Source organism: Ziziphus jujuba, chromosome 7 (genome assembly GCF_031755915.1).
Source record: "Ziziphus jujuba cultivar Dongzao chromosome 7, ASM3175591v1".
Taxonomy (NCBI): Eukaryota; Viridiplantae; Streptophyta; class Magnoliopsida; order Rosales; family Rhamnaceae; genus Ziziphus; species Ziziphus jujuba.
This window is the reverse complement of record NC_083385.1, coordinates 6,460,525-6,487,716: the sequence shown is the minus strand read 5'-3', so window position 1 is coordinate 6,487,716 and position 27,192 is coordinate 6,460,525. Positions and strand designations below refer to the sequence as shown.

The following is a 27,192-nucleotide window of genomic DNA, read 5'->3' as shown; positions in this document are numbered from 1 at the left end:
ATACTTTATTAGTTCCCTATTTAATTTATGGAAGTGTTGATTATTGTGGAATTAAATTGTAATAAGGTAGGAGGAATAAGGTGATGTATATAAAAGTGTGTTTTCAGTGCAGGAAGTTTGTGGTAAGTTCAACCCTTAAAGAAGGTTCTGCCGAATTTTCCATTGGATAGTCCGGTAGGGTTTTCCTGAGATAAAGACTTGTCTAGGATTCCAGTAAAGAATTTTGAACGGTCCTGACACTACAAATGAGATTAAAAACACTTCAATAATCAAAATGCATTAAAAATGATATATAAAAAGTAAAATGTCAAATAAAAAAAATTTAAAAACCAAAATACAGTTATCAACATAGTTCACGACTAATAAAGCAAACAACACAAAATTTAATTGAGATTGGGCCCTTTTTTAATTCTTATTAACTTTTTATTTTTTTATTTCTTTTGGTAATAATTCCAATTAAACTTGATCCCCCATAAACATGCATCTGTCTAAATCTTATAAATTAATATTTTAGAACAACTAGTATAGATTAAGATTGCAAATATATATAAAATAGGTGAGGTCGTTTTCTGCTACCTCGAAGACCCATATCGGTAAGGGTGGGGCCATGACCCTATGTTCTTTAATTTTTATTTATTTTCTCTTGCATTTTTTTCTTATATAAAACAAAACTTTACAGTTTACCTTTACGGCTATATTAGCTTTCCACTCTCACCACCACTTCCTACATCAAAAACTCGACTTGCAGTGTCGAGGGACTCTGCCAGTTTTCTATACGACATAGGTCAGTCGTCCTATCATTTTTATGCCATGAATTTCTATCCCTTTTTCCTTTTAATTTTTTAATTTTAAAATTTTTTAATAGTGTCCAATTTCATGAAGTATTTGTGTGCATGGCTTCGATCCACATATCTTTACTTATTTTTATTTTTTGTTTGTTTTTAATTATATTTTTATCACATACATGCTTTGATTTTGTTCCATTTCTTCGTTATTCGTTTTAGGGTTGATTTCAATTAGACCTCCCGATAGATCACACCCCATTGGAACATCTTCAATAGTTTTTTTTTATTGAAGTCTATATGGTATTAATTTTGGAATTCATGGTTATGTGGCATTCTTTCTATTTAATAGATAATGTTTTGGATAATTTTTCTCCAATGGGTTCTGTTTAAAATGTCACGGAATATTGATGTATAATTTTCATTTTAAAATTATATCTAATTAAAAAAATCAAAAGCCTTTATTTTTGTTTTAATGAAAGTCAATAAAAATAAATAAAATACTGACTCAGCATGTCTAATAGAGCTTTCAAAAGTAGATAGTGTCCTTAACAGTTTCTATTTCTTTTATTGCCACATTAGCTTGACAGAACTAATGCACAAAACTATTGGAGATTATTTTTTTAAAACTCTATCTATTTATTTGATATGGTAAAGGATTTTTAATTAAACATCTTCAATGGCTATGTACATTGATTCTGTTCATTTAAAAATCCTTTATCACATCAGATAAATAGATAAGATTTTAAAAATATCATTTCCAATGATTTTGTGCATTAGTTCTGTCAAATTGATATGGTAACAAAAGAAATAGAAACTGTGAAGGACACTGTCATCTTTTGAAAGCTCTGTTAGATAGACTTAGTCAGTATTTTATTTATTTTTACTAACTTTTGTTTAAAAGAAAAATAAATGCTGCTCGGTCTTTTGATTTTTTTTAATTAGATATAATATCAAAATAAAAAATTATACATCAGCATTCCATAACATTTTAAACATAATCTATTGGAGAGAAATTGTCCAAAATATTATTTATTAAATAAAGAAAATGCCATATAAGTTTGAACACTTTCCAAAATCAATATCATATAGACTACAATAAAAAGAACTATGGAGATATTCTTAGTTATGGCTTCTCCCTCATATTTAAATGAGTAATTTTGCCTTTTTAAAATGGACAATTTTATTCAAGTGTCTTTGCTATATTTAATATACCAAAAATTAATTAAAAAATACAAAAGAAAAGATAGAAGATTAAGCAAAAAGCCTGTAGGCGTGTGAAGACAAAGACCGCACTGGTCAGGTCATGACTGTAATTTGTGGGCACAGATTCTCATCTTTATTTATTTTTCTTAATTTGCACATAAATAAATTCATAAGAAAAAAAAAATTGGAACAAACTCATGCTTTTAATTCAATTCCTTTAATTGTATGAAATAACTGTCTTTTTTTTTTTATTTTTTTTGTTGGTTATAAATTGTATAAAAAATGTGGAGAAAGAAATGGGAGAAGATTTTTGGTAAAAAACATAAAGTAATATGATTTCTATCGATCACTGAGATGTTGATTTCAATGTTTAACTATAAATTTGATTCCATTCCACCCTTTTTTTTTATTCCACTCTCTTTTACTTTCTATTCCATTAATGAATCCTGCAACTAAACACCACCTTATATTCTTCCAATTTTCAGGAATCATGAACAATGGACCATCTTTATGAAAATAAATAAATAAATAATAACTGTGATTTTTTTTTTTTTTTTTTGTTGGTCCTTAAAATAAAGTTCGACCTTCATATATCTAGCATATGGTATCCCCTAATTAATTTGCGTTGCTTGTTTTGTCATTTATAGACTTGTTGAAGCTGGGGAAAGGGAAATATGGAAGAAGAGAAGGTTTTAAAGGACTTCCCTGATAAGCAGATAACAATCGACATTAATCCAGAGGAATTGGAAAGTGCAAGGGTGTCACCTGATAGGCTTCCCATCATGAAGAGTCCAGAGAAATTGGAACCGGAACATCACATTGACAAAGATCTGCGTGCAGCGCTGCAAGGTAGGTGTAGAGCGGTGCCCTCTGTTACATATCGCATGAAGAGGCCTGAGGAATCGGAAGCTGACGGGGAAGATACGAGTGATTGGATCATCTACAAGGTTCCCAATAAGCTCCGGAAGATACGGCCAGCAGCTTACACTCCCCAACTAGTGTTAATTGGGCCTTTTCACCATGGCAAATGAAACTTGAAGGCCACGGAACATTATAAAGCCAAGTACATGGAAAAATTCCTGAGACGGTCCATCTGTAATCATTATTAACGAGGAGGTTTTGATCCACGAGATCACGAACACGAAAGAAGATGGGAAACTTGTGGAAAAAGCCCAGCGTAGCTATGAAGAAGAGACCTTTGAGCCTGAGAATAAGAAAAAGTACAGGACGGACTCGAAAAAGTACTGGGAGGACCCGAAAAATATTTTACGAGATGCCTGCTTCATCCTTAAGCTCTTCCTTAGAAACCACGAAAATCCATTTTCACCTCCCGATGAAGAAGATAATAAAGAAGACGAGAAATATTCAGGGGAATACATATTAAGTCCATGGGTTAAGGCATCTATAGAACAGGACTTGATATTGCTGGAAAATCAGCTTCCCTTTTTTGTTCTCACTCAACTGTTCAATTCATCTTCAATCATCCGTCCATAAATATTAATAATATCCCTGATTATCCACCAGAGCTAAAGAATAATGAAGGCGATCAACTTGTCGATTTCTTAATACTAATTACCTGTGAATTCTTCAATGATTATTACAGTTTTCGAAAATCTTGCACCGAGGAGAATTCCAAAAATAAACCTTTCTCCAAGTACTCCGAGGAGGAAAAGAAACAATTGGTGAGCGAAATGAAACCTATCAAACGTTTCACTGATTTGGTTAGAAAGTTTATGTATGACAAAACAGATGAGTTTCCCAAGAGTTCTTATGATTTGACCCGCTGTCTCTATTCTGTCAAGCAACTGGATAATGCGGGGGTGGCGTTTGGGTGTCCTAAAGATGCTACATATTTAACTCGCATAAAGATTTGGCCTGATGTTAAGGATGATGATAAGTGCTGCTGGTGGAATTGCCGCGATCGCTGTTGGTGGAATGGCCGCGGTTGCTGTTGGTTAAATGGGTGCTGTGGGATTAATTGTTTGGAATTGAAAATCCCTCAATTGAAGGTAGATGAAAACACCGACTGCATTTTCAGAAATATCATGGCGTTGGAGCAGTTTGTTTATCCAGATAAGCCTCGTATCTGCAATTATATTTTTGTGCTGGATCAACTCATCGACACCGTTGAAGATGTGGTTTTTCTTATTGACAAGGGAATCATTGAGAACTGGCTTGGCAGTAACAGGGCAGTGGCTGCCTTGGCTAACATACTCTCGACCAAATTGTGACCCCGCGTTTCCTCTATACTGATATCTGCGACAAACTTAACAAGCATCACAACAAAAAATTGAATGTTGCCAGGTCAACTCTCAAGAGGGTTTACTTGAAGGATATTTGGACTGGCAGTTCCACTGTCGTAGGGCTTGTTTTCCTTGTGTTCTCCCTCTTCTCTACCTATTCTACCATCAAGAATCTCTTCTTTGTATGAAGGAAAATATGTCAATTAGCTACCTAGATAAAATATCAAGTGTGGTTCCTTACTAAGTCGACTGTTTTTATTTCTTTTTTATTTTATCCAGATGTACGTGTCTAGTTTTGTTCATCTTGTAATTATCGTATTTATCGGCTTGAACCAAAAATAAATATATAAATAAATAAAACAACTGAGCATGAGCATATTTTTGTTAATAGTTGTTTTGATTTTCAATTTTCATCACATAAAAGGCTTGGGGGCAAAAAGGTTGATTGAATATTTACTGGAAGAAAAAAGTGTAAATTTTTTAATTTATTTTTAATTCAAGTTAAAGAAAAGAGCCACACATATGAGGATCTGAAATCTGTATGTTAAAAATTAAAATATTACCATTTTTCTCTACAAACTTACAAATGTGTCTGATAATAAGTTTATATGATTTAAGAAAAAGAAATTTTCATCCCCAACATTTTATCACTCTACAGTCTAGAATACATAGGCAATCAAACGTTTGGTTGATTGTGTGTACAAGGAATTTTTTTTTTTTTTAAATTCTTGTTTTTTTATTGCAGCCTAATTTTTTTTTGACTAAATATTGGCATAATTGGTTTATGGATTTGTAAAATCCTAACAACAAAATCTCTTATTAAGGGTCCGTTTGATATAGTTGATGAAAATAGAGTTTTAATCTCTAGAGCTTTATATAATAAATTTTTTTAAAAAAGAGTTATTATTAAAAAGTTAATAAGTATTCGGTTATAAAAAAAAAAAAACATTATTAAATGTTCAATGAATTTCTATATAAATTAAAATAACTGCATTAAATGCTTATTAAGTTTTCATATAAATTAAGAAAAAAAGAAGTTTTTCTAAAAAAAAATAAAATTTGGGCTTTTTTAAAACAGCTTAAAAAAACTATTTTTTTTTATAAACATGCGCTTATTGAGTTTTGCCAAACACCTTTATTTTTAAACAAAAGAGCTTTTGGCCTTCAAATATAACTTTTGACCCAAAAAAAAAAAAAACTCTATCAAACAGGTATTAAAACTATTATCTCTCTAGTTATACCGCATTACCGCTACCGTCATTGAGTTTGGAGGGGATAAATATGTAAAATGCCAACCACCTCACAATCTTGTGTAAGTGTCTTGTTGGGCTTGGGACTTGGAAGTTCACCAAATATATAACGAGTGCACACTGCTGTTGTCATCAATGTGAGATGCTGCTTATTTTATTTCTAAGTCAGTATTAGAAACCAAACTATTTAACCCCCAAAAAAACAAAAAGAAGTCTGTAAAAGTCTGTTTTAGGAAGTTGGTTTTATAAATAAAATTTATATAATCATTTTAAAAGTAATACGCATACTTTTAGACATATATATTTGTATATATATATATAGTGTAGATAATGACTGTAGTAGTATTATGGATATATATATATATATAAAGGTTCTTATTTAGGATTTTTAGATTTTATTAACATCCAAGATTATAATATTGATCGTTAGATTTTATCAACGGCCAAAATCTAATTGAGTTTTAAAATATCAAGTGAGTTTTTTTTCCCCTTCTTTTCACTCTACCTTAACCCTTTCCATCTTTTCGTTTTCGTCTTCTTGCATCCACGTAAAAATATTAGGTGGCTTCCTTCGTTTATTTTCCTTTTCTGTTATTCTACAACCATACATAGAAACTCTGTTTTGATCAAACTCGAATACATGAAGCACATGAAAAAAAAAAAAATCATAATTCACTTGTAAAGTTTTTCACATTTTCAGAGATTGCTAATGCTTGGTAATCGATTTGTATTAAAATTAAAGAAAGATAAATTATATTCCAATTGAACACTCTTAACAAGCTATTAAAAAAAAAAGATCAAAATAAAATAAAATATATATCTCAAACATCAATGGAAAGATAGATAAATTTATGTTTGTGCAAAATAGGGAAGACAGAGAATTCGGTTTCAGATTTCTTCTACAACCCAAATTTATGAAGCTTTTGATTTTGTATACAATCCAAATCTATGGAGTTTTAACCGAAAGAGGAAGTCACCTGATATTTTCATGTGGGCTCGAGAAGAGAAAAGAGAAAAGATGGGAAGGGAAGAGGAAAAAGAAAAGATGGGAAGGAGGAAGCCACCTGATATTTCGGGCTTGAGAAGATGAGAAAGAAAAGATGGAAAAGGGGTTAAGGTGGAGTAAGAGGAAGGAAAAAAAAATCTCACATTATATTTTAAAGCCCAATCAGATTTTCACCATTAATAAGATCTAACAGTCCCTAGATGTTAGTAAAATGCAAAAATCTTGAATAAGAGTCTCTTTGTATATATATATATATATATATATATATATATGGCGTAGATAACCTATCTTTTGGGATAAATTGACCTAAATGGAACCCACATAACACTTCAATGGTTGTTTAATTGGTTGTTTCTATGGATTTACTTTCTATTATTAGGTTTTTAGTTTTAATTTTTTTCTTTTTTTTCTTTAAAGAAAAAAAAAATTAAGAATCAACATGTATGATCAAGTGGACTCAAAGGACAAATTAAAATTTTTTTCAAGAAAAAATTTATAAGCTGACTTGTACTTTCATATTAGCATGTCTTTTAAGGATAATCGAAAAGATATTTCTAAAAATATCCACCGTAAGCATTTTCTAAGGAATTTATAGGAAGGGATTTCTACTTGGCTTGTCAATGACACATTATTTAAATATTTTTTTATTATTTTAAATATAAAATCCAAATAGGAAAAAAAATATATATAGAAAATATAGGAATAATTACATTTAAATATCATCTAATTTCAAAATTTTACAATTTGAACTCTCTATTTTAAAATCACTCTATCGAATCCTCAATTTTTAAGATCCACCAGATGGTAATGAAATTGGAAAAATCCCATCATTTGGATAAATGAAGCTTCTTATATTTTTCATATAGATACGATCTTGTTTAAAGGCAATTAAAGTTGTCATGTTAAAGATCCTAATTTCAAGCAATATTGTTTTAGATTATATCACAAATATTGTCAATATTCCTCATGTGGGTGGAATATTTGTTTGGTAATCATGGGTGTAATTACCCTGTTTGCAAACTGATCAAGCAGATTTCTTCGGTGAATAATGCACGGTCCCCTGTATAAGGAAATGCAACGCTTCAAGAGAATCAAACATTTCATCGATTTGGTTAGACAGTTTCTGTGTCCAAACATAAGGTATCCCATTGATGCTGGCAAATCAGCTGTCTCTAGAGCAGGGGTGAACTTCGTGCCCTGTAAGGATCAACGCCTAGCCGACATAAAGATAGAACAGAGTACGAATAAGTGTATAATACCTCGAAAATATTTGAAACAGGAAGTCCCGGAATTCAAGGAAGAAGACAACACAGAATGCATTATGAGAAACGTCATGGCGTTGGAACACTGTGTTTCTCCATTTGAAACTGGAAGTCCCTGAATTCAACGCTTTTTTTTTTTTTTTTTTTTTTTCCTCACGCGAACCAAACAGAGTAGGATTTATGAAGAAGAACATTTTAATTTTTGGGGGGTTCCAATCAATAAAGAGTAACATTGACAAACTTAACAAAAATTTCTACTACCCTCCAAGTATGGATTAACTGTCATATAGTGCCGAAATGGTATTTATTAATTCTGGATCATTATTCATGTGCTTTTTAATGCATGGGTGGTGGAATAGTTGGCAATAGTATCAGTGATTGGTTTGGCTCTTAGACCTTGTCCTTTCGGAGTTAGATATAGATGAGGGAAGTTGTGGCACTTGAAAGGCTCTATCCATAACTTCCCTCATCTCATGATTTGTGGTAGCAAGGAATCGCCCAGCTTTTATCCAACAATATTATTGGTCAGTTGAATAACTCTTTTTGTCATCATTCTGTTTCGTTTGTATTTTTGGTCAAATTTCATGAAATTGTGTGCATATATGGCTTGCAATGTACTTTGATTTTTGATACCATACGTGACGTTCTCTGTGCTTGTAAGTGCATCTTTTTGAGTTTTTGATAATCTTTTATATGCTGGTGAGCTATCATTCATTATAACTTCAATTAAAAGAATGACATTGTCCTGCCTTATATAATTTTGGTTATAACGGATCATTTCTTTAGAGTCTATAAAACAAGAACACACAAGATATTTAGTAGTAGTACAAATGAAGAAAGTATGTACTTTGGAGGCTGAATTCTCCTCCAGTTACGATGCTCAACAACAACTCAAGACATTATAATTAAGCTTTATTTTATTTGTTATGCATTTCTATGTGCATGTCTCTGTATTTGTAGTTTAAATATGTAAATTCATGGTTGTACTGAATTGGCTCATATTTTTTAACGACTCATAGAGACTTACTTCTGTTCATAGTTTCAAAGTTGCTAAAATGCTTAATTCTTGTACTGTGGTGGTCACTATTCTATTCTTAGAGATAGTTCAGATTATTGAGAATAGAACATGGAAGTGATAGGAATAGATAGAGAGAAAAACGGCCGGGGTTGAAGTTAAATGAAAAGTATAGTGACCACCACAGTACAAGAAAAAAAAAATTTGAAAAGGGTCAAAAAAAAAAAAAAAAGGTATGCTAAGTATGAGTAAAATATATATATTTTTGCGAGCAATATATATTTATATATAAGGTGTATATATATATGTACTGATATGAGGCTGAAGGTGAAAGTGGAGAGATTCAATGGCGACCAATCTCTTTTTGTGTTTTTTGTTTGTGATGGGAGCTTACTTCTCAACCATTTGAAGCATATCAAAAGTAATATTATTTGAGTGCACTGTTATGAGTATTCTTATAAAGAGGAATAAAAGAGGTGGACATGGGGCTTCAATGGTGACCAATCTCTTTTTCTCTGTTGTGTGTGTCTTTCTTTCTCTCTTTCTAATGGAAAAAAAAAAAAAAAACAAAAGTAACTTCAATTGCATATTTATAATCTATTAAAAAAAATGCATATTTGTGGGCTTTAGTACTCATGTGAAAGTTATTTGACATTGGCTTTAGTGTTTATATGAAAATCATGTGCCATAAAATAATGTATCGTTAATTTTAGTCATTGAATTAAATAGATCAGAAATAAATAGCTATGATTAAATACAAAGCATAAATAAAGATCAAAAGAAACAAATCCATATCCAAATGTTAATTTCTATACTACATAGATAGCAGTTTTTTTTTTTAATAAAAAAAAAAAAAAAAAAAAGATAGAAATTTTTCATTTTTTTCTTCTTTTTTTTTTTAATTTTTCTTTTATATGGATTGCAGTAATTTCTACTTAAAGGAGTAGAGGGATGAGTTGAACTCATAACTAATAAATCTCAAAGGTGTGGAAATGAATTAAGCCAACCTCACTTATTGCAAGCAACTTGTCCAGTTAAATTTACATTTACGACAACTACGAGCTTTGCTCTCTGCCACTATAAAAGCATTCACTTTGCCACTGGACGGAGTTTTCTGCTTACTTTTCATTTGTTTATGTATTTTAGAAATAAATATATATGCTCCACTATTTGTTCCCAATAAGTAATCTGATCTATATTGGTATAAACGTAAAGTAAACTAAAGTGGCTTAGGAATTGGTGAAAAAGCTTGATTTAACCCAAAAAAAAAAAAAAAAGGGAAAAAACTAGGAAGGTAAGCCATTTTTGAAGCCATATGTGATCCATCAATACTTATTAGTTTTTTACTGAGGAGAAATGACTGAAAATATATTGCCTTTCAAATTAATAACTATTAAATAGTCCAGTGCTAGCTAAGTACATGTACATGTACCCAAATTGATTTACTCTGTTTTCTAATTGATCTGGATGTCATGAGGGAAAGAGAATGGCATCACCATCACACCATTCTGTTTTAAAGGAGGAGTTGCCTGATCAGCCGGTCATCGTCTACATGCCAAAGGACTTGGAACCTGACCTGAACAATACGTGTTGGATCTTCAGGGTTCCAGAGAAGCTCCGTAAGGTAAACGAAGCAGCTTACGCTCCGCATTTAGTTACCATTGGCCCTCTTCACCATGGCAATCCAAAGTTGAATGCAATGGAGCATCAGAAATTCAAGTATGAGCAACAATTCTGGAATCGGGACTCATGGAAACATATAGAGGAGGGAAAAAGGATCGAATTCATGGACAATCTACTACCACGCATCCAGAGTAGCGATGCAGTGACCTTTGATTTTGTTCCTGCTGTTGCGAATAATCGGCTTGACTTCATCCGCATGATATTACGAGATGCCTGCTTCATCTTTGAGCTCTTCTTGAGAAACTATGAAAACCGTTCAGGCGATTACATACTGAGAACACCATGGCTGAAGGCAGGTATAAAACTGGACTTGATAATGCTTGAAAATCAGCTCCCATATTTTGTTTTCAAGGAACTATTTGACTTCATCTACTCAGAGGACGAAAATGGGACAGAGAGTAAGAATAATCATTATCTATCAGGGCTAAATGGGGAAAGTAAACGCAGCGATTTCTTTAAGAATATTTCCTGCGAATTCTTCCTTGATTATTACAGCTTTGGAAAACTTCTCGCCGAGACAACATACATGCAAATGACAAAATCCACTCACAAAATCCGCTTTGCTGATCTCGTCAAGGATTTAAAAGATGGTGAAATTAAGATCCTATTCAAGAGAATCAAACATTTCACTGATTTGGTTGGAAAGTTTATGCTTCTGGGTGATCAGTTTCCAAAGAAGGATGATGCTATGTTCTGTCTCTGTACTGCAACACAACTGAGTAGGGCAGGGGTGAAGTTTGTGAGATGCAAAGAGAATAGAGTTATAGCTGACATTAAAAAAAAAAGAGAGCCTTATCCCATGTTTAAGGGTGTATATCGGAATTATTTGAAATTGGAAATCCCTGAACTGAAGGTACAAGGCAACACCGAATGCATTATGAGAAATGTCATGGCTTTGGAGCAGTTTGTTTATCCGGATGAGCTTTTTATCTGCAATTATGTTTTCCTGCTGGATCAACTCATCAGCACAGCTGAAGATGTGGAATTTATGATTGACAAGAAAATTGTTCACAACTGGTTAGGCAGCAATGAGGCAGTGGTTCGCATGGTTAACAAACTGTGTGACCAAATTGTGGTATCACGTTACTTCTACGCTGGTCTCCGCCAAAGACTTAACCAGTATTATGACAATCCCTGGAACTTTTTCAAGGCAACCCTCATGAGGGTTTACTTCAAGGATCTTTTCCCCATTAGTTCCACGATTATTGGGATTGTTTTCCTCGTATTCTCCTCTTCTCTGCCTATTCAACTATCAAGAGGTCTCTTCTTTTAAGTTTCAGATCAAGGACTCACGTATGTACGGACGTTAAATAATCCCCCATAGGTGAAAATGTAAATGTAAATTAAATTAATTATCTAGGTAAAAGATCAACTCTGGTTCCTTAATTAGTCTGCTGTTCTAGTTATGACTGTTTCTGCCTTAACCCAAAATAAATAGATAACTAAAGCTCTTTATAAAAAAAAAAAAGATAACTAAAGCAGCAATAATAATAATAATAATAATAATTATAACACTATAGTTTTCTAAATTCTCAAGTTGATATAAGGTGTTGTTCAGGAAAAAAAAAAAAAAAAAGCTAATATAATATATGAACCTTAGCACACCTTATATTAACTTTTGTTTTTCCCCCTCCATTTGACGGGGCCACGTATTAAGTATACATATGAACATGCAGTAGCACTTTTTATTTTATTTTTTTATTTACAGATGAAGAGAGGAGACTCGCATGTGAAATTGAAAATAATTAAAAAGAAAAAAAAAATACTTATATAGTAACAAGGATTTTTTGTTTTGTTTTTTTTTTTTTTGGGACACATGGTAACATAGATCTGCAACCATATGTTAAAATAAGCTTTTTGTAAAAAGAAAAAGGAAATAATTAAAAAGAAAAGAAAAACTTATAGAAAGTGGCCAAAAATAAATTTATATAATTTGACAAAAATAAAAATTTTCTTTTCAACATGAAGTTCCCAATTTTGAGGTCATAAGGGTGATTATCCGACAGTAATGAGATTGAAAAAATCTCGTATTTGGATAAATGAAACGTCTTCTTTCATATCGAATTGGCATTTTAAAGAACCTAATTTTTCGATGAAAGAAAAGAAATCTAATTTCAAGCAACATAGTTTGATCAATAGCAAATATTGTCAATATTCCTCATGCGTGGTGTAGTTAACCCTGTTTACAGGCTAATGAAGCAGATTAGATTTGCCTTCAAAAAAGCGAGTACCTTACCCAAAGAGGCCCAATCTCAAAGTGCCCTAATCAAAACTGAGCTTGGACTTTGGTCTTGTACTTTTAAAAACCTGGGCTTGGACTTGTACAAAAGAAACTGGGCTTGGACTGTAATTTATATATGTATATATATAATAGTTTGACCACATAGTCTAGCCCGATTGATAAGCAACAATGGGATAAGCACTGGCTTAAAATTTTTATTTTTATTTTTATTTTATTTTATTTTTTTTCTTTTCGGTGTTGATTTTATAAAGTGTTAACACTTTTTTTTTTTGATAATAATAAAGTGTTCACACTTATAATTAATTTTTTTTTTCTAAAATCATGAAATTGAAAACGATAGACTCAACTGTTTTCAGAATATGTTTGTTTTTTTATTTTATTTTATTTTTTTAGGGGCGGTAGAATTGGGTTAGTTTCATCACCACCATTGAACCCAGAACTAATCCCCAGGTAATCATTACCAAATAAAGATAAGTGCCATTTTAAAATATGAGGCATTTTAAAATTTCATTTCGGGTAAGGTCATTTATTTATAAAATACTTGCTAATTCATCGGCCTTCCTGGATAAAGCCAATATTGGAAAAGAACATATTTTTACATAAAATTAATTTTATGTATATGTGGCCAATATTAAGTTGAAGCTTAGATCATAATTTTACCTAAACCACTAGCTAATTTTATGTATATGTGGCCAATATTAAGTTGAAGCTTAGATCATAATTTTACCTAAACCACTAGCTAATTGCGTCCTTACAAGCAACCATATATTAAGAAAATGCAACCTTCTTAAATGACCTCTATTCTCTGTAGCTTGTTTGTTTTTCTGTTGAGTACCCCCCACAGTCGATTTGTACCATCAAGGAGTAACCAATTTTTATCCATCGGTTTTTCTATTAACCTTTTGCCATAATTAAATTTTCTTTCTTTTCCAATTCAAGAATTTTGTTGCTTCCGTCCATAGGTTGATATGCTAATTTGATTTTCTTCCCTTTGTTATTAGCTTTAATGTTTCAATATGGTTGAATGAAAAATGGTTTCAAAAGACCATTTATAATCCAAGCATTTAAGGTTCTTGGAGACTTTTTTTGTTTCTTTCCTTTTTAACTTCACCCAACCCCTCCCTCCCCCACCCCCAACCAAAAAAAAAAAAAACACCACAAACGAGAAACCTATATCTCTATATGTATGGTTCATTATTTAAGCTTTTCAACAATTAAGCTGGTTGTGTTTGGAATAGTAGTTTAGAGGGAGTGGCCGGTTAATATATGATTGGATCCTTAGAATTGGTGATTAAATTTCATAGGAAAAAACTTAAGCTATGAAGGAAGGCACAGTATATCAAAATTTTTCTTACTAATTGATTACACTATATATGTTTCAGTTTTCTTACTAATTGATTTGTTGTTTGGTTTTTTTGCAGTTCTAAAGAGAAAAAGAACATTGACAATTTGAAATATATGGGAATAAAGGAGGCTTGCGCTGATGAAGATCAGCGTATCATAATTGACATTCCAGAGGATTTGGAACCCGACCTCAATTCTTCATGTTGGATCCACAGAGTTCCAAGGAAGATCCGACAGCTACAGGAAGAAGCCTATACTCCCCAGCTAATATCTATAGGGCCTTGTCACTACGGCAACCCGAAACTAAAATCCATGGAACACCACAAAACCAGGTATCACGACCAATTCTGGAAACAAGATTTCTATAAACACATTTCGGTGGATGATATCAAAGATTTCATGGAAGATGGGGATCACCAGGAACTCATCCGGCGTAGCTATGCAGGGACACTTAGGTTTGGGAATGATCCGGACCAATTGTTCCATGTGATTCTAAAAGATGCTTGCTTCGTCTTTGAGCTCTTCTTGAGAAACTATGAAATCTCAAAGTATGATAAAGATTATATATTGAAAACTACATGGCTAAGGAAAGCTATAGAGCTGGACTTGATAATGCTGGAAAATTAGCTCCCTTTTTTTGTTTTGACTGAACTTTTCAACTTCATCCTCCTAAAAATGCCACAAAATAGTAAAGAAATGGACATGAATAATAGTCCTCCTTATCCATCCCAACTCCGCGAGGAAAGTGAAAGGCACAATTTCTTTCTAAAGATAACCTGTGCTTTCTTCATTGATTATTATAGCCATGGAAAGTTTCTGGATGAGGAAATGCAACACTTCAAGAGAATCAAACATTTCACCAATTTGGTCAGACAATTCTTGTGTCCAAACAGAAGGTATCCCATTTATGCTGGCAATATAAGCTATCTCTACACTGTAAAGCAACTAGATAGTTCAGGGGTGAACTTCATGCCATGTGAGGATCAACGCTTAGCTGAGATAAAGAAAGAACAGAGTACACATAAGTGTATGCCTTGGAAATCTTTGAAACTAAAGGTCCCTGAATTCAAGGTAGAAGACGATACTGAATGCATCATGAGAAACATTATGGCGCTGAAGCAATGTGTTTATCCAATTGAGACTTATACCTATAATTATGTTTCCTTTTTGGATCAACTAATCAACACAGCTGAAGATGTGGAATTGCTGGTTGAGAATAAAGTGGTTCATAACTTGCTTGGTAACAATGATGCAGTAGCAAATTTGATTAACAAGCTTTGCGACCAGATTGTGGAAACAAGTTTCTGCTGTGGTGGTATATGCCAAGAGCTTAATGAGCATCATGACAATTTTTGGAACGTTACCAAGGCAACTCTTAAGAGCGTTTACTTCAAGGATCTTTGGACAAGTAGTTCTACTATTGTTGCACTTTTTGTACTTTTGTTCTAAGTTGTTTCAGTCATTGCAAGTATCAAGGATATGTCTTCTAATTAACTAACAATTGCCAATTTAAAATCTTGAAATTTATTCACTTCATTTTCTTTTTCTCGTGAATCAAACGGAGTTGGATAAACGAAGTAACATATTTTTTTTTTAGGTCCTATCAATAAAGAATAACATTGACATGCTTTACAAAAATTTCTACGACTCTTCGAGTATCCATTAGTGCCATATAGTGCCAAAATGGTATTAATAATTCTAGGTCACCATTCATATGCTATTAATTCATGGGTGGTGGAATAGCTGCCAATAGTATGAATTATTGGTCTGACCCTTATCCTTTTGGAGTTTCGGTATAAGGCAACTCTAAGGATCTTTGGACAAGTAGTTCTAGTATTGTTGCACTTTTTGTACTTTTGTTCTCAGCTGTTTTAGTTATTGCAAGCATCAAGGATATGTCTTCTAATTAACTAACAATTTCCAATTTAAAATCTTGAAATTTGCCCAACTGCATTTTCTTTTTCTTGTGAACCAAACGGAGTGGGATAAATGAAGTAAAATATGCTTTTTTTTTGGGGGTCCTGGCAATAAAGAATAACATTGACACAATAGACAAATTTCTACTACTCTCTGAGTATCAATAAGTGCCATATAGTGCCAAAAATGGTATTAATAATGTAAGAAACATATTATGGGAATATAATATATGTGTATATACATGTGGATCTACATATGTAAATAAAATTTTACAAAGTTTAATAAAATAAAATTGAGAACCTGAATGTCCTTTACTTTAATCTGCTGGTTGAAAAATGGTCCGAGGCCTGTGTGGTACCACAGTGTCTTTTAGACTATTTCTATCCCACCAGTATGAGTGTTTTTCGATGGCAGTCTCCCAGAATACAACAGATTGCAAAGCTTTTGGGCACAGCACCACCGAAGCTTTCCTTGAACTTTCAGTGTACCTGATCTTTACCACACTCACTAACCAAAATATGCAGAAAAACTAATTTTTTCTCCTTGTTTTCAAAAACAACCTTAAAAAAGGAGTACAAGTCACTATTCTTTATTTTTCCTTTTCCAAAAACCCTCATAGGAAAGTAAAAGGCCATATTCAAAACCATTCAAAGCACGTTAAGGCCCAATAACTCCCTACTAATGCCACTCACTCAAATCATTCAAAATTAAAAACTGTTTCAAACGTTACAATCTCCCACATGAATGATTTGACTACTTGGACTATGCAAGACTTTGGTAGTAAAGCTCTGCAGTTGGAACATGTATACAATAGGTAGATATTACTCTTTGAACCTTCCCTTGTAAGACTACATCTTCTTTACTGACTAATGGTAGATGCAATATCTTTGAACCATTTCGTCGTATGTGTAAATGATAACATAGTTCACACATATTCCTTCCTGGTACACTTCAATTCTCACTGTTGTGTTTATTTTGGCCTTGAACACCTGCCTGGTTTTACGAGATTTTCTAGAAAATTATGCCCTTAACAATTCTCCTTTGAAGCGGCCACTCTTCTCTCTCACATAGGTGATTCCTTTTTCCATTGTAATTAGCATCACTATGCAAAGATTACTATACACACACTTATAGGATTCATTAAAAGCATACTTTATGCTTAACCTCTTTCTATCACTGTTTCATCATGGGAATGGGCAGAGGATTAACCACCACAGTGAATCATACTAGTCTTTATAATTGCGTTGTCCCATTGAACCTAGATCTTGGAATCTCCAGTTAACTAGGTTGGGTTTCCATCGTATCAACTTTACTCACGGGCTTTAATCCCATTCCCCTCGATGATTTCTCAACTAATTCTCTATTTAACCCTTTGGTTAGCGAATCCGCAATGTTATCTTTTAACTTTATATAGTCTATCCAGATAACTCCAGTTGAGATTCGTTGTCTAATAGAATTGTGTCTACGATGAATATGTTTAGACTTTCCATTATACATCACATTCTGTGCCCTCCCAATTGCAGATTGACTATCCCAATATATACTTATTGTTGGCATAGGTTTAGGCCACCTTGGAGTGTCCTCCAAAAATTGGCGTAGCCATTTGGTCTCTTCACCACATTTATCTAATGCGATAAACTCAAATTCCATCGTGGATCGAGCTATTACTGTTTGTTTTGAGGATTTCCATGTCACGTCTGCACCCATTAATGTAAATATATAGCCACTAGTGGATTTTGAATTCTTGATATCCGATATCCAGTTAGCATCACTTTATCCTTCTAATACAGCTAGATATCTCATATAGTGCAGTCCATATTCACGAGTATATCGTAAGTATCTTAATACCCTAACGATTTTTTTCCAATGATCATCATTCAGATTACTCGTGTATCTACTTAGTGTACTTATAGCGTAGACTAAGTCTAGTCTTGTACAATTCATTAAGTATATCAGACTTTGAATCACCCTTGTACATTCCACTTAAGATACACTCTCTTCTTTATTGTTGGATAGGTGTAAACTCACGTCAATCGGTGTTCTGGCTATATTAGTATCATCTTTACTAAAATTAGCCAGTATTTTATCTACATAATGCGTTTGACTAAGAATGATTCCATTCAAAGTCCTAATGATTTTCATTCTTAAAATCACATCAGCAAGCCCCATATCCTTCATGTCAAATTTGGATTTCAACATCGCTTTCGTAGTTCGGACCATATTGTCGTCACTACCTACTATGAGTATGTCATCTACGTACAAACAAATAATGACATATCCATTCTCAGTATCTTTTACATAGATACACTTGTCATACTCATTTATTTTAAATCCATCATTAAGCATGGCACTATCAAATTTTTGATGCCATTGCTTCGGAACTTGTTTAAGTCCATACAAGAACTTCACCAATCTATAGACTTTCTTTTCTTGTCCTGGAGTGGAGAAACCTTTAGGTTGCTCCATGTAGATCTCTTCATCGAGATCTCCATTAAGAAAGGCTGTTTCATATCCATTTGATGTACTTTAAGATCCCGCAATGTAGTGATAGCCAGTACCACCCTTATGGAATTTATTCTCGTTACTGGAGAATAAGTATCAAAATAATCAAGGCCTTCTTATTGCTTGTATCCTTTAATTACAAGCCTTGCCTTGTATTTATCAATGGTTCCATCTGCTTTCATCTTCCTTTTAAAAATCCATTTGTAAACCAAAGGTTTACAACCTAGAGGAAGATCTACTAACTCCCAAGTGTGATTTTGTAAGATAGAATCTATCTCACTTTTCACAGCTTCTTTCCATAAACTCCCTTTAGGAGAATTTATAGCTTCTTGGAAGCTTTGAGGTTCACTTTCTAGCATATACAAAACAAAATCCAGACCATAGGATTTTTCCATTCTTACTCTCTTGCTATGTCTAAGCACAACCTCAGTCTCTCGTTCTTCATCACTATCATGATTATTTTCATCGATAGTATCATAAGTTCGTTTCGACGAACTTGATCTTTCTTCCACTTTATACGAAAAAATATGTTCAAAAAATGATGCATTTCTCGATTCCATTATTGTATTCTTGTGTATATCAGGAATTTCTGATTTATACACGAGAAACCGATATGTACTACTATTTTCTGCATATCCTATGAAAATGCAATCAACTAGTTTAGGACCTATCTTCACTCTCTTCGGAGTGGGTACGACAACTTTACCTAGACTCCCCACACTCGTAAGTAATTATAAGAAGGTTTTCTTCCTTTCCATAATTCATAGGGTGTCTTTATTTGGTCCTTTCGGGGCACCTTATTTAAAAGGTTGTTTGTCGACAAAACGGCTTCCCCCCACAAGTTCTGAGGTACTTCACAACTTATCAGCATTGCATTCATCATTTCTTTTAAGTTCCATTTTTCCGTTCAGCCACCCCATTTGATTGCGGCAAGTATGGTGGAATAACTTCATATATTATGCCATGTTGAGCACAATACTCTCCAAATGGAGTCACATACTCTCCACCATGATCACTTTTGATAACTTTAATTTTCCGGGTGAGTTGATTTCAACTTCCGTTTTATAGAGAATAAATTTCTCTATAGCCTCATCTTTGCTCTTAAGCAAGTACACATAGCAATATTTCATGCTATCATCGATAAATGTGATAAAATACTTATTACCACCTTTAGTCAGTGCAAACTTTAAATCACATACATCACTATGTATCAAATCCAAAGGTTCATTATTTCTTTCAATTGTTTGATATGATAATCTCATTAATTTTGCCTCTACACAAGTTTCACACTTATGTTTGGTATCACTATCAAACGTGGGAATATGATTCAAGTTAATTAACCTCTGTAGAGAATTATAATTAACATGACCTAGTCTTCCATGTCACAAAATGGAAGACTCAAGCAAGTAAACGGAAGAAGTACTAGCTTTATTATTAATATTCTTTGGCATTACAGTCATTACATTCAATTTGAACATACCATTGACTACATAGCCCTTTCCCACAAACATCCCATACTTAGACAAGATAACCTTGTCTAACTTAAACACTAAGCGAAAACCATGTTTGTTAAGCAGCGATCCAGACACCAAATTCTTACGAATATCTGGAACATATAGTACATTATTCAGAGTCAGATCCTTCCCAGAGATCATCTTTAGGACAATCTTGTCCTCCCTTTGGATTTCTGAATATGAAGAGTTCCTATTAACAACTTCTCCCCATTTGCCTTTGGTTTAAAGGAGGTGAACATGCTTCTATCTGCACACACGTGGCAGGTTGCACCTGTATCTATCCACCACTCTCTTAGGTTAGAACCCATTAGTTTCACCTCAGAGATAACAGTGCTTAGGTCAATCTCATCAACCTTTTTTGTGATGTGCTCCATCATCGTTGTCTCTATGTTCCTCATTTCGGCAGTTTACAATCCACCGCTCTGTGACCCATCTTGTCACAATTGAAACATTTCCCTTGGAACTTGGCCTTCTTGGAGATGCCTCCTTTTGGCTTACCTTGGAATTCTTTCTAGGTTTCTTCTTATTCTTGGAGCTACTTCCATGCTCCACAACATTTGCCTTCATTCTGGCCTTCATGGATCTTCTATCAGACCTCCTATTGTCATCTTTAATTTGAAGCTTTCCAATAAGAGCCTCCATGTCCATTTCATTTCTCTTGTGCTTGAGATAATTTCTGAAGTCTCCCCAACTAGAAAGCGGCTTCTCAATCATTGCAGCAACTTGAAAGGTTTCATTAATGACCATCCCTTCAGCAAGAAGTTCTTAGATGAGCACTTGCAGCTCATGTACTTGACTCATCAATGGCTTAGTATCTACCATCATGTAGTTCAAGAAATGGCCTATGACAAACTTTCCGGACCCTGTGTTCTCAGTCTTGTAATTCGGTCCAAAGTTTTCCACAGTTTTGTTGCTGAATTCGTGCCACAGTACACTCCGTACAAGGCATCAGATAGACCATTCAGGACATAATTTCGACGTAAGTAATCAGAATTCTTCCATGCATCCACTGCCATCATAGTCTCCTTATCACTCTTATCATCACTTGGTGGTGCGTCCTCAGTTAGAAACCTCACAAGGCCCAGAGTAGTCAAGTAAAAAAGCATTTTCTACCGTGATACGAACCTAGGATAACCTGCTCCTAAACCCGTATTATATTAGTCCGAATCTCAATTAAGTTCAAGTTCTAATGGAATGGACCTCAACCTCTAACCAACCTGTGGTTAGAAACCTTGGTATAATGTAGACGCCACAATAGGGGATGGAAAACCTATTGATAAGTCAAGCTAAAACAACCAATTCTCTAATGGTGTTTTAGGTGTTTTCAAAGAACAAAGAGATAATTAATCTCTCAAGTATTTTTTTAATTAAATCAAAGTTAATTCTTATTGAAAATTAAGCCTTTAAATAGGCTTTGAAAGAAACAAAATAAACCCTAAAAACCTAGGAAAAACCGGCCACACACATAAAGAAACCTAGTTGGCTGCAACTATACTTCCTTTCCTAATCTAAGTTTGATTAATTAATTCCTTTATATTAAATTAGGAATTAATTAATTTACAATAAAATAAAAACCTTCCTAAAGTTATTTGTTCAAAAAATAAATAAATAAAAACCTAAAAAGAAATAAAGTCAATCGCAAATTAGGTAACGAGTTGACTTTGACATCTAGGCTGAATTATGTCTTCAACCGAGCTAACTTATGCCTGTCCGAGCTAACTTGTGTCTGGCCGAGCTAACTGATGTCTGTCCGAGCTAACTTGTGTCTGTCCGAGCTAACTGATGTCTGTCCGAGCTAAGTTGCGTCTGGCCGAGCTAACTGTTGTCTGTCTGAGCTAAGTTGCATCCGATATCCGAAGTCCGAGATCAGATGTCCGAGGCAAGGCTCCGAGTCAGAGATCAGATGTCCGAGGCAAGACTCCGATGTCTGAGACAAGGGTGTCCGATATAAAATGTCCGAGACAAGGGTGTCTGATATAAAATGTCCGATATATGAGTATCCGATGTATTAGCCTCCACCACTTGGATACTTAAAACAGGTCTTTTATCTTCAGGTATGGACAAGCGCTTTTGAGAATGAATTAGTCTCTGGATAAAGGCATCAAGGTTATCCTTAAACCTCTTAGCTTGAGCCCTAGTGATTGGTCTAGTCTTCATCTATATCGGATCAGTACCCCAGCGAGTTGTCGGTGGTGCGAGCTCAGGTGGGTTTGCATCATACCGCCACCTTTTAAAATTTGCCCCATCGAACTTCTCTGGCCTTTCTGCATGACCTGCAGGTGAAGACACTTGAAAAATAGAAGTCTGAGAAGGCATTTGTGCAGCAGCCACATCTCTACTAGCCATTTTTGAATAATCACAAAAAATATAAATCAATTAGTTGTTATTTTCTATCTCAACAAACTAATTTAAACCAATTTCCAAAAGGAAAATGTACAAAAAATGTGATTTTTAGGATTTCTGTATACACCACAAAAATTACTTTATACACCCATAAAATTACTGTTAATGTCAATGTTCACGCATATTGTTTATGGAACTATTCACGACCACATGTCACCCTGGGAGACTACCACGTGTCTCCAACGGCCATGTGTCCCCTACCACAGGTCAACAAGTGGATCATCCTTAGCACGACACGTGGCTTGCTTCGGACATGACAAGTGTCACATGTAACATGTCGACACATGGGCACTAGCCAAGTCCGACATGTGGCTCCCTCAAAAGCTGACACGTGGCTTCACCACGGTGCGACATGTGGCCTTGCCACGATGCACCATGTGGCGTCGTTTTGTCTCGCCATGTGGCTCTCTCTTTCAGCAACATGTGGCGTGTCCAATCGAGTTGAATTTCCTTGGGCCTTTTTATAGACTAGGCCTGGTCTTTGGCTGAACAATAACTTGTTATAACGACGGACTGGGCTTTGGATCTGGGCCAGGTCCATCAGAATTTAAAATTCAGGCCCACTAACCCGTAAACCTATCCAAACCCATTTTTTCGACCCGTTAACCTGTTTTTCAACCTGTCTTCAACCTCTAGCCGAGTTTTCTCGCCCATTTGACTGGTAAACGGGTTTTTTGTACTCCGTTTCAATTTTTCTCCCATTTTTACTGTTTCGATGGTGGAAAAATGCTGGAAAAATACCAAAAAATTTAGAAATTCATGGGTAATTCAATTTTTGAAAAAATTTTATGTTTTTTTTAATCAAAAAATAAAGAATTGCCCAAGAATCCTAAAACCCATAGGAAAAACAATTTTTTATTTTTTTTAAAAAAATCCAGTATAACACTCAATTCCTTTCAAACTCGGTACAAAATTGTAGATCAATCACCATAAAACCATGGGCAACGTAAATTGATTTATACAAAAAATTTAATTCCACAAATTTGTACCCGGTTTGAAACCAAAAAATATATATATATATATATATATATTCACAACACATTCACAGATTAAACACGAATCAACAAACCCACATAGTCTTAAGATTGTAAGAAACATATCATGGGAATATAATATATGTGTATATACATGTGGATCTACATATGTAAATAAAATTTTACAAATTTTAATAAAATAAAATTGAGAACCTAAATGTCCTTTACTTTAATTTGCTGGTTGAAAAATGGTTCGAGGCCTGTGTGGTAGCACAGTATCCTTAAGACTATTTTCGACGATAGTCTCCTAGGATACAACGGATTACAAAGCTTCTGGACACAGCACCACTGAAGCTTTCCTCAAACTTTTAGTGTACCTGATCTTTACCACACTCACTAACCAAAATATGCAGAAAAACTAATTTTTTTCCCTGTTTTAAAAAACAACCATAAAAAAGGAGTATAAGTCACTATACGTAGGAAAGTAAAAGGCCACATTCAAAACCATTCAAAGCACATTAAGGTCCAATAACTCCCTACTAACGCCACTCACTCAAATTATTCAAAATTAAAATCGTTTCAAATGTTACAAATAATTCTAGGTCACCATTCATATGCTATTAATTCGTGAGTGGTGGAATACCAAGCAATAGTAGGAATTATTGGTCTGACCCTTATCCTTTTGGAGTTCCGATGAGGCTCTATCCGCCACTTCCCTCATCTCATAATGGTTGCAAGGACTTACTAGATTTATCCAACAATATCGCACAGTCGAATCCCTTTTCTTTCCTGATTTGTTTTCCATTCTATTTTAGGTCCTATTTCATTGGTATTGTGTGCATGACGTACAAGTACTTTGATATTGGTTCTCATGTTTTTAATTAATTTTGACACTTTAATGTGGTACTAAAATAAAAATATGGAGAAAGAGGATCTTTACAATATAGAGAGAGAGATGAGAATAACACACTACTGTAGCACAAACAAGAGATAGTTAAACAAGTAATTATGGTTGAATCCTTGCAATTGGTAAGAAAACTAACTGAACAAAAAAAGTTAGGCTAGAGACTTAAAGTCATATATTTTAAAAACCAATCTCACATTTTCGTGAAGAGATTAATTTGGTGTTTGTTTTCTCTATGTCCTAGTAAGGGAGAGGATCAATATAATAACATGGGAGAAAAGGAGGCTGCCTTGATGAGCCAGTCATAATCGACATCCCAATGGACTTAGAACTTGACCTAAGTACAACATGTTGGATCTACAAGTTTCCCAAGAAGCTACGCCGGGTGAATGAAGCAGCTTACACTCCCCAACTGGTTTCCATTGTGACTTTTCACTATACTAAACGAAACTTGAAGGCCATGGAACATCACAAAACAAGGTATCAGCAGGAATTTTGGAAAAGAGATTTTTGTAAACACATTGGAGAGAATGATATTGAAGATTTCATGAGACAAGAAGATTGCGCAACAAATCTGGGATAGCTACGCAGGGACATTTGAGCTCAGGAACAATCCAAATCTATTCTTCAACATGATTCTACGAGATGCCCTGTTCATCTTTAAGCAGTTCTTGAGGAATTTTGAAAATCAGAAAGTAACAAGAAACCTAAAAAAATAAAGGATTATATATTGAGAACACCATGGCAGAGAAATGGTATACAGTTGGACTTAATATTACTGGAAAATCAGCTTCCTTTTTTCATTTTCACAGAACTATTTGACTTCATCCTCCAAACATAGCCTGATCATTAGGTGGATATGGATATGCCTTCTTATCTATCAAAACTTGGTCATCAGAGGCACTGACAGGATTAGGTTAGAACTTATAGAATCCAGGGCACGTAATTACCTTGCACTTAATTATCTATTTTATTCGATTCAAAAATTCAGGCATTCATATTCTTTTCTTTAGTTAGTATTCTTTTTTTTTTTTTTTCCTCTAGTTAGTATCTAATTAAGATGTCATATATCCTGTTTCTTCCGCTTTAATCAGATGGAAAGAAAATCCCACAATTCCTTTCCACATTTTGCTATTGATTTTTTTGATAATTATTACTGTAAAAGAAGACTTTTGCTCGAGGAAACGATGGAAAATGTTGATCACTTTCAGCCTCACTTCATTTCAAATGTGTTGCCAAGCATAGAGGAAACTAGGCCACAACTCAAAGGAAGCTCTTTGCTCGAGGAAACGATGGAAAATGTAATGTTGATCATCACTTTTAGCATCTCTTCAACGCAAAGGTTTTGCCAAGCATAGAGGAAACTAGACCATAACTCAAAGGAAGCTCTTTGCTCGAGGACACAATGGAAAATGTTGATCACGTTCAGCATCACTTTATTTCAGATGTTTTGCCAAGCATAGAGGAAACTAGACCATAATTCATCGCTGATGATACTGCTAGGGGCCTTGCAACCAATTTCTTCAAGAATGTCAAACATTTCACTCATTTGGAAAGAAAGTTTTGGTGTCCAACTGATTCTATGTTTCCGATTTCTTAACTTGCTTAACCAAATCAACCACCTAGTTCTTGAAGGATTTTAAGGAAAAAAGAACACAATAGAATGAAAGGGAAAGAAAAAAGAAGCTTAAATTGGTGTAAAAACTTGTTTCATTCATTTTTGGACAGAAAATATAAACACGAGCTTACAGAAACAGTAAGCCACTTAATTTTAACCTAAGACTGTAGTAATCATACTGCCAAAAGACAAGGCATACTTTAGCTACTTAATACAACAATGTTTTGGCAGAAAAGCTGAATGTAAAGTAACTAAACATCAAAAGCAACTAAGGCAGCAACAAAAGTGTCATTACACTAACACTCCTCCTTGACACTTTTGCTGGAAACACTAAAATAATTTCTTAATGTTTCAAACCTGTTTCTTGGCAATGCTTTTGTCAAAATATCAGCAAGCTGGACCTCATACCTATTAAACCAGCTTCACTTCACCATTTCTTTCAGCTTTCTTTACAGCATGATATTTGATTGGAATATACTTTGTTTTTTGATGTTGACCAGGATTTTTAGCAATGGAAACTGTAGACTTGTTGTCACAATATATAATGGTAGCTTTTTCTTGCCTTTCCATCAAATCCATAAACAAATTCCTTAGCCATAAAGCTTGATTTGAAGCAACTGCAGCAGCAATATATTCAGTTTCAACTGTAGATGGAGCAACTGAACCTTGTTTTTGTGAGCTCCATGAAAATCGACCTGAACCAAGAGAAAATAAGTACCCTGAAGTACTTTTTGAATCCTCCATGCTACCAGCCCAATCACTATCAACATAACCTGTCAACTTTCCTTCTCCTTGCTTCAAAAACCAAACACCACAATCTATAGTGCCTCTAATGTACCTTAGCGCTCTTTTAGCTGCAGAATAGTGAATATGTGATGGAACATGTATAAATTTAGAAAGCAAACTCACAGGAAACATAACGTCAGATTTGGAAGCACATAAATACAACAAACTCCCAATAAGGCTTCTATAAACTAAAACTTCAATCTTGGCTGCACCATCTTCAAGTTCAAATTTTTTATTATAAACCATTGGAGTATCAACTGGATTACACTTCTCCATGTCAAAATTTTTGAGTAGTTCCACAAAATACTTCTTTTGGGATAAGAAAATGCCATGACTAGATTTATATATCTCCATGCCAAGAAAGTAGTTCATCACTCCTAAATCTGACATTTCAAATACCTTTTGCATTTTAGATTTGAACTCCAACATACTTTGTAAATCTCCTCTTATAACAAACAAGTCATTAACATATAGAGAAACAATAAATTTTTCATCATTTGGACCTGACTTCATGTACAAGGTAGACTCATTCTCACTCCTT

At 34.0% G+C, this 27,192-nt stretch overlaps 3 protein-coding genes across 3 annotated transcripts; all 3 read left to right on the top strand.

The window, feature by feature from the left end:
* The first annotated feature begins 2,662 nt into the window (after nt 1-2,662).
* On the top strand, nt 2,663-4,219 carry LOC125423979 (UPF0481 protein At3g47200-like). The gene is made up of 3 exons (XM_060818850.1): nt 2,663-2,986; nt 3,105-3,451; nt 3,592-4,219. The coding sequence occupies exons 1-3, from the start codon at nt 2,663-2,665 to the stop codon at nt 4,217-4,219; spliced, it is 1,299 nt and encodes a 432-aa protein (XP_060674833.1).
* Nucleotides 4,220-10,250: 6,031 nt separating this feature from the next.
* Nucleotides 10,251-11,720, top strand: LOC132804447 (UPF0481 protein At3g47200-like). The gene has a single exon (XM_060818849.1). The coding sequence runs from the start codon at nt 10,251-10,253 to the stop codon at nt 11,718-11,720; it is 1,470 nt and encodes a 489-aa protein (XP_060674832.1).
* A 3,009-nt stretch (nt 11,721-14,729) lies between these two features.
* LOC132804446 (uncharacterized) lies at nt 14,730-15,482 on the top strand. Its single transcript, XM_060818848.1, has one exon. It carries the CDS (start codon nt 14,730-14,732, stop codon nt 15,480-15,482), a length of 753 nt encoding a protein of 250 aa, XP_060674831.1.
* Nucleotides 15,483-27,192: the final 11,710 nt, after the last annotated feature.

Bases quoted from the DNA above. Each gene is read 5' to 3' on its own strand.
- LOC125423979 (XM_060818850.1), top strand. From the start codon at position 2,663: ATGGAAGAAGAGAAGGTTTTAAAGGACTTCCCTGATAAGCAGATAACA. The intron at 2,987-3,104 runs GTGTTAATTGGG...ATTAACGAGGAG, and splicing joins CAGCTTACACTCCCCAACTA to GTTTTGATCCACGAGATCAC. The intron at 3,452-3,591 runs GTTCAATTCATC...TGATTATTACAG, and splicing joins TTTTTTGTTCTCACTCAACT to TTTTCGAAAATCTTGCACCG.
- LOC132804447 (XM_060818849.1), top strand. From the start codon at position 10,251: ATGGCATCACCATCACACCATTCTGTTTTAAAGGAGGAGTTGCCTGAT.
- LOC132804446 (XM_060818848.1), top strand. From the start codon at position 14,730: ATGGACATGAATAATAGTCCTCCTTATCCATCCCAACTCCGCGAGGAA.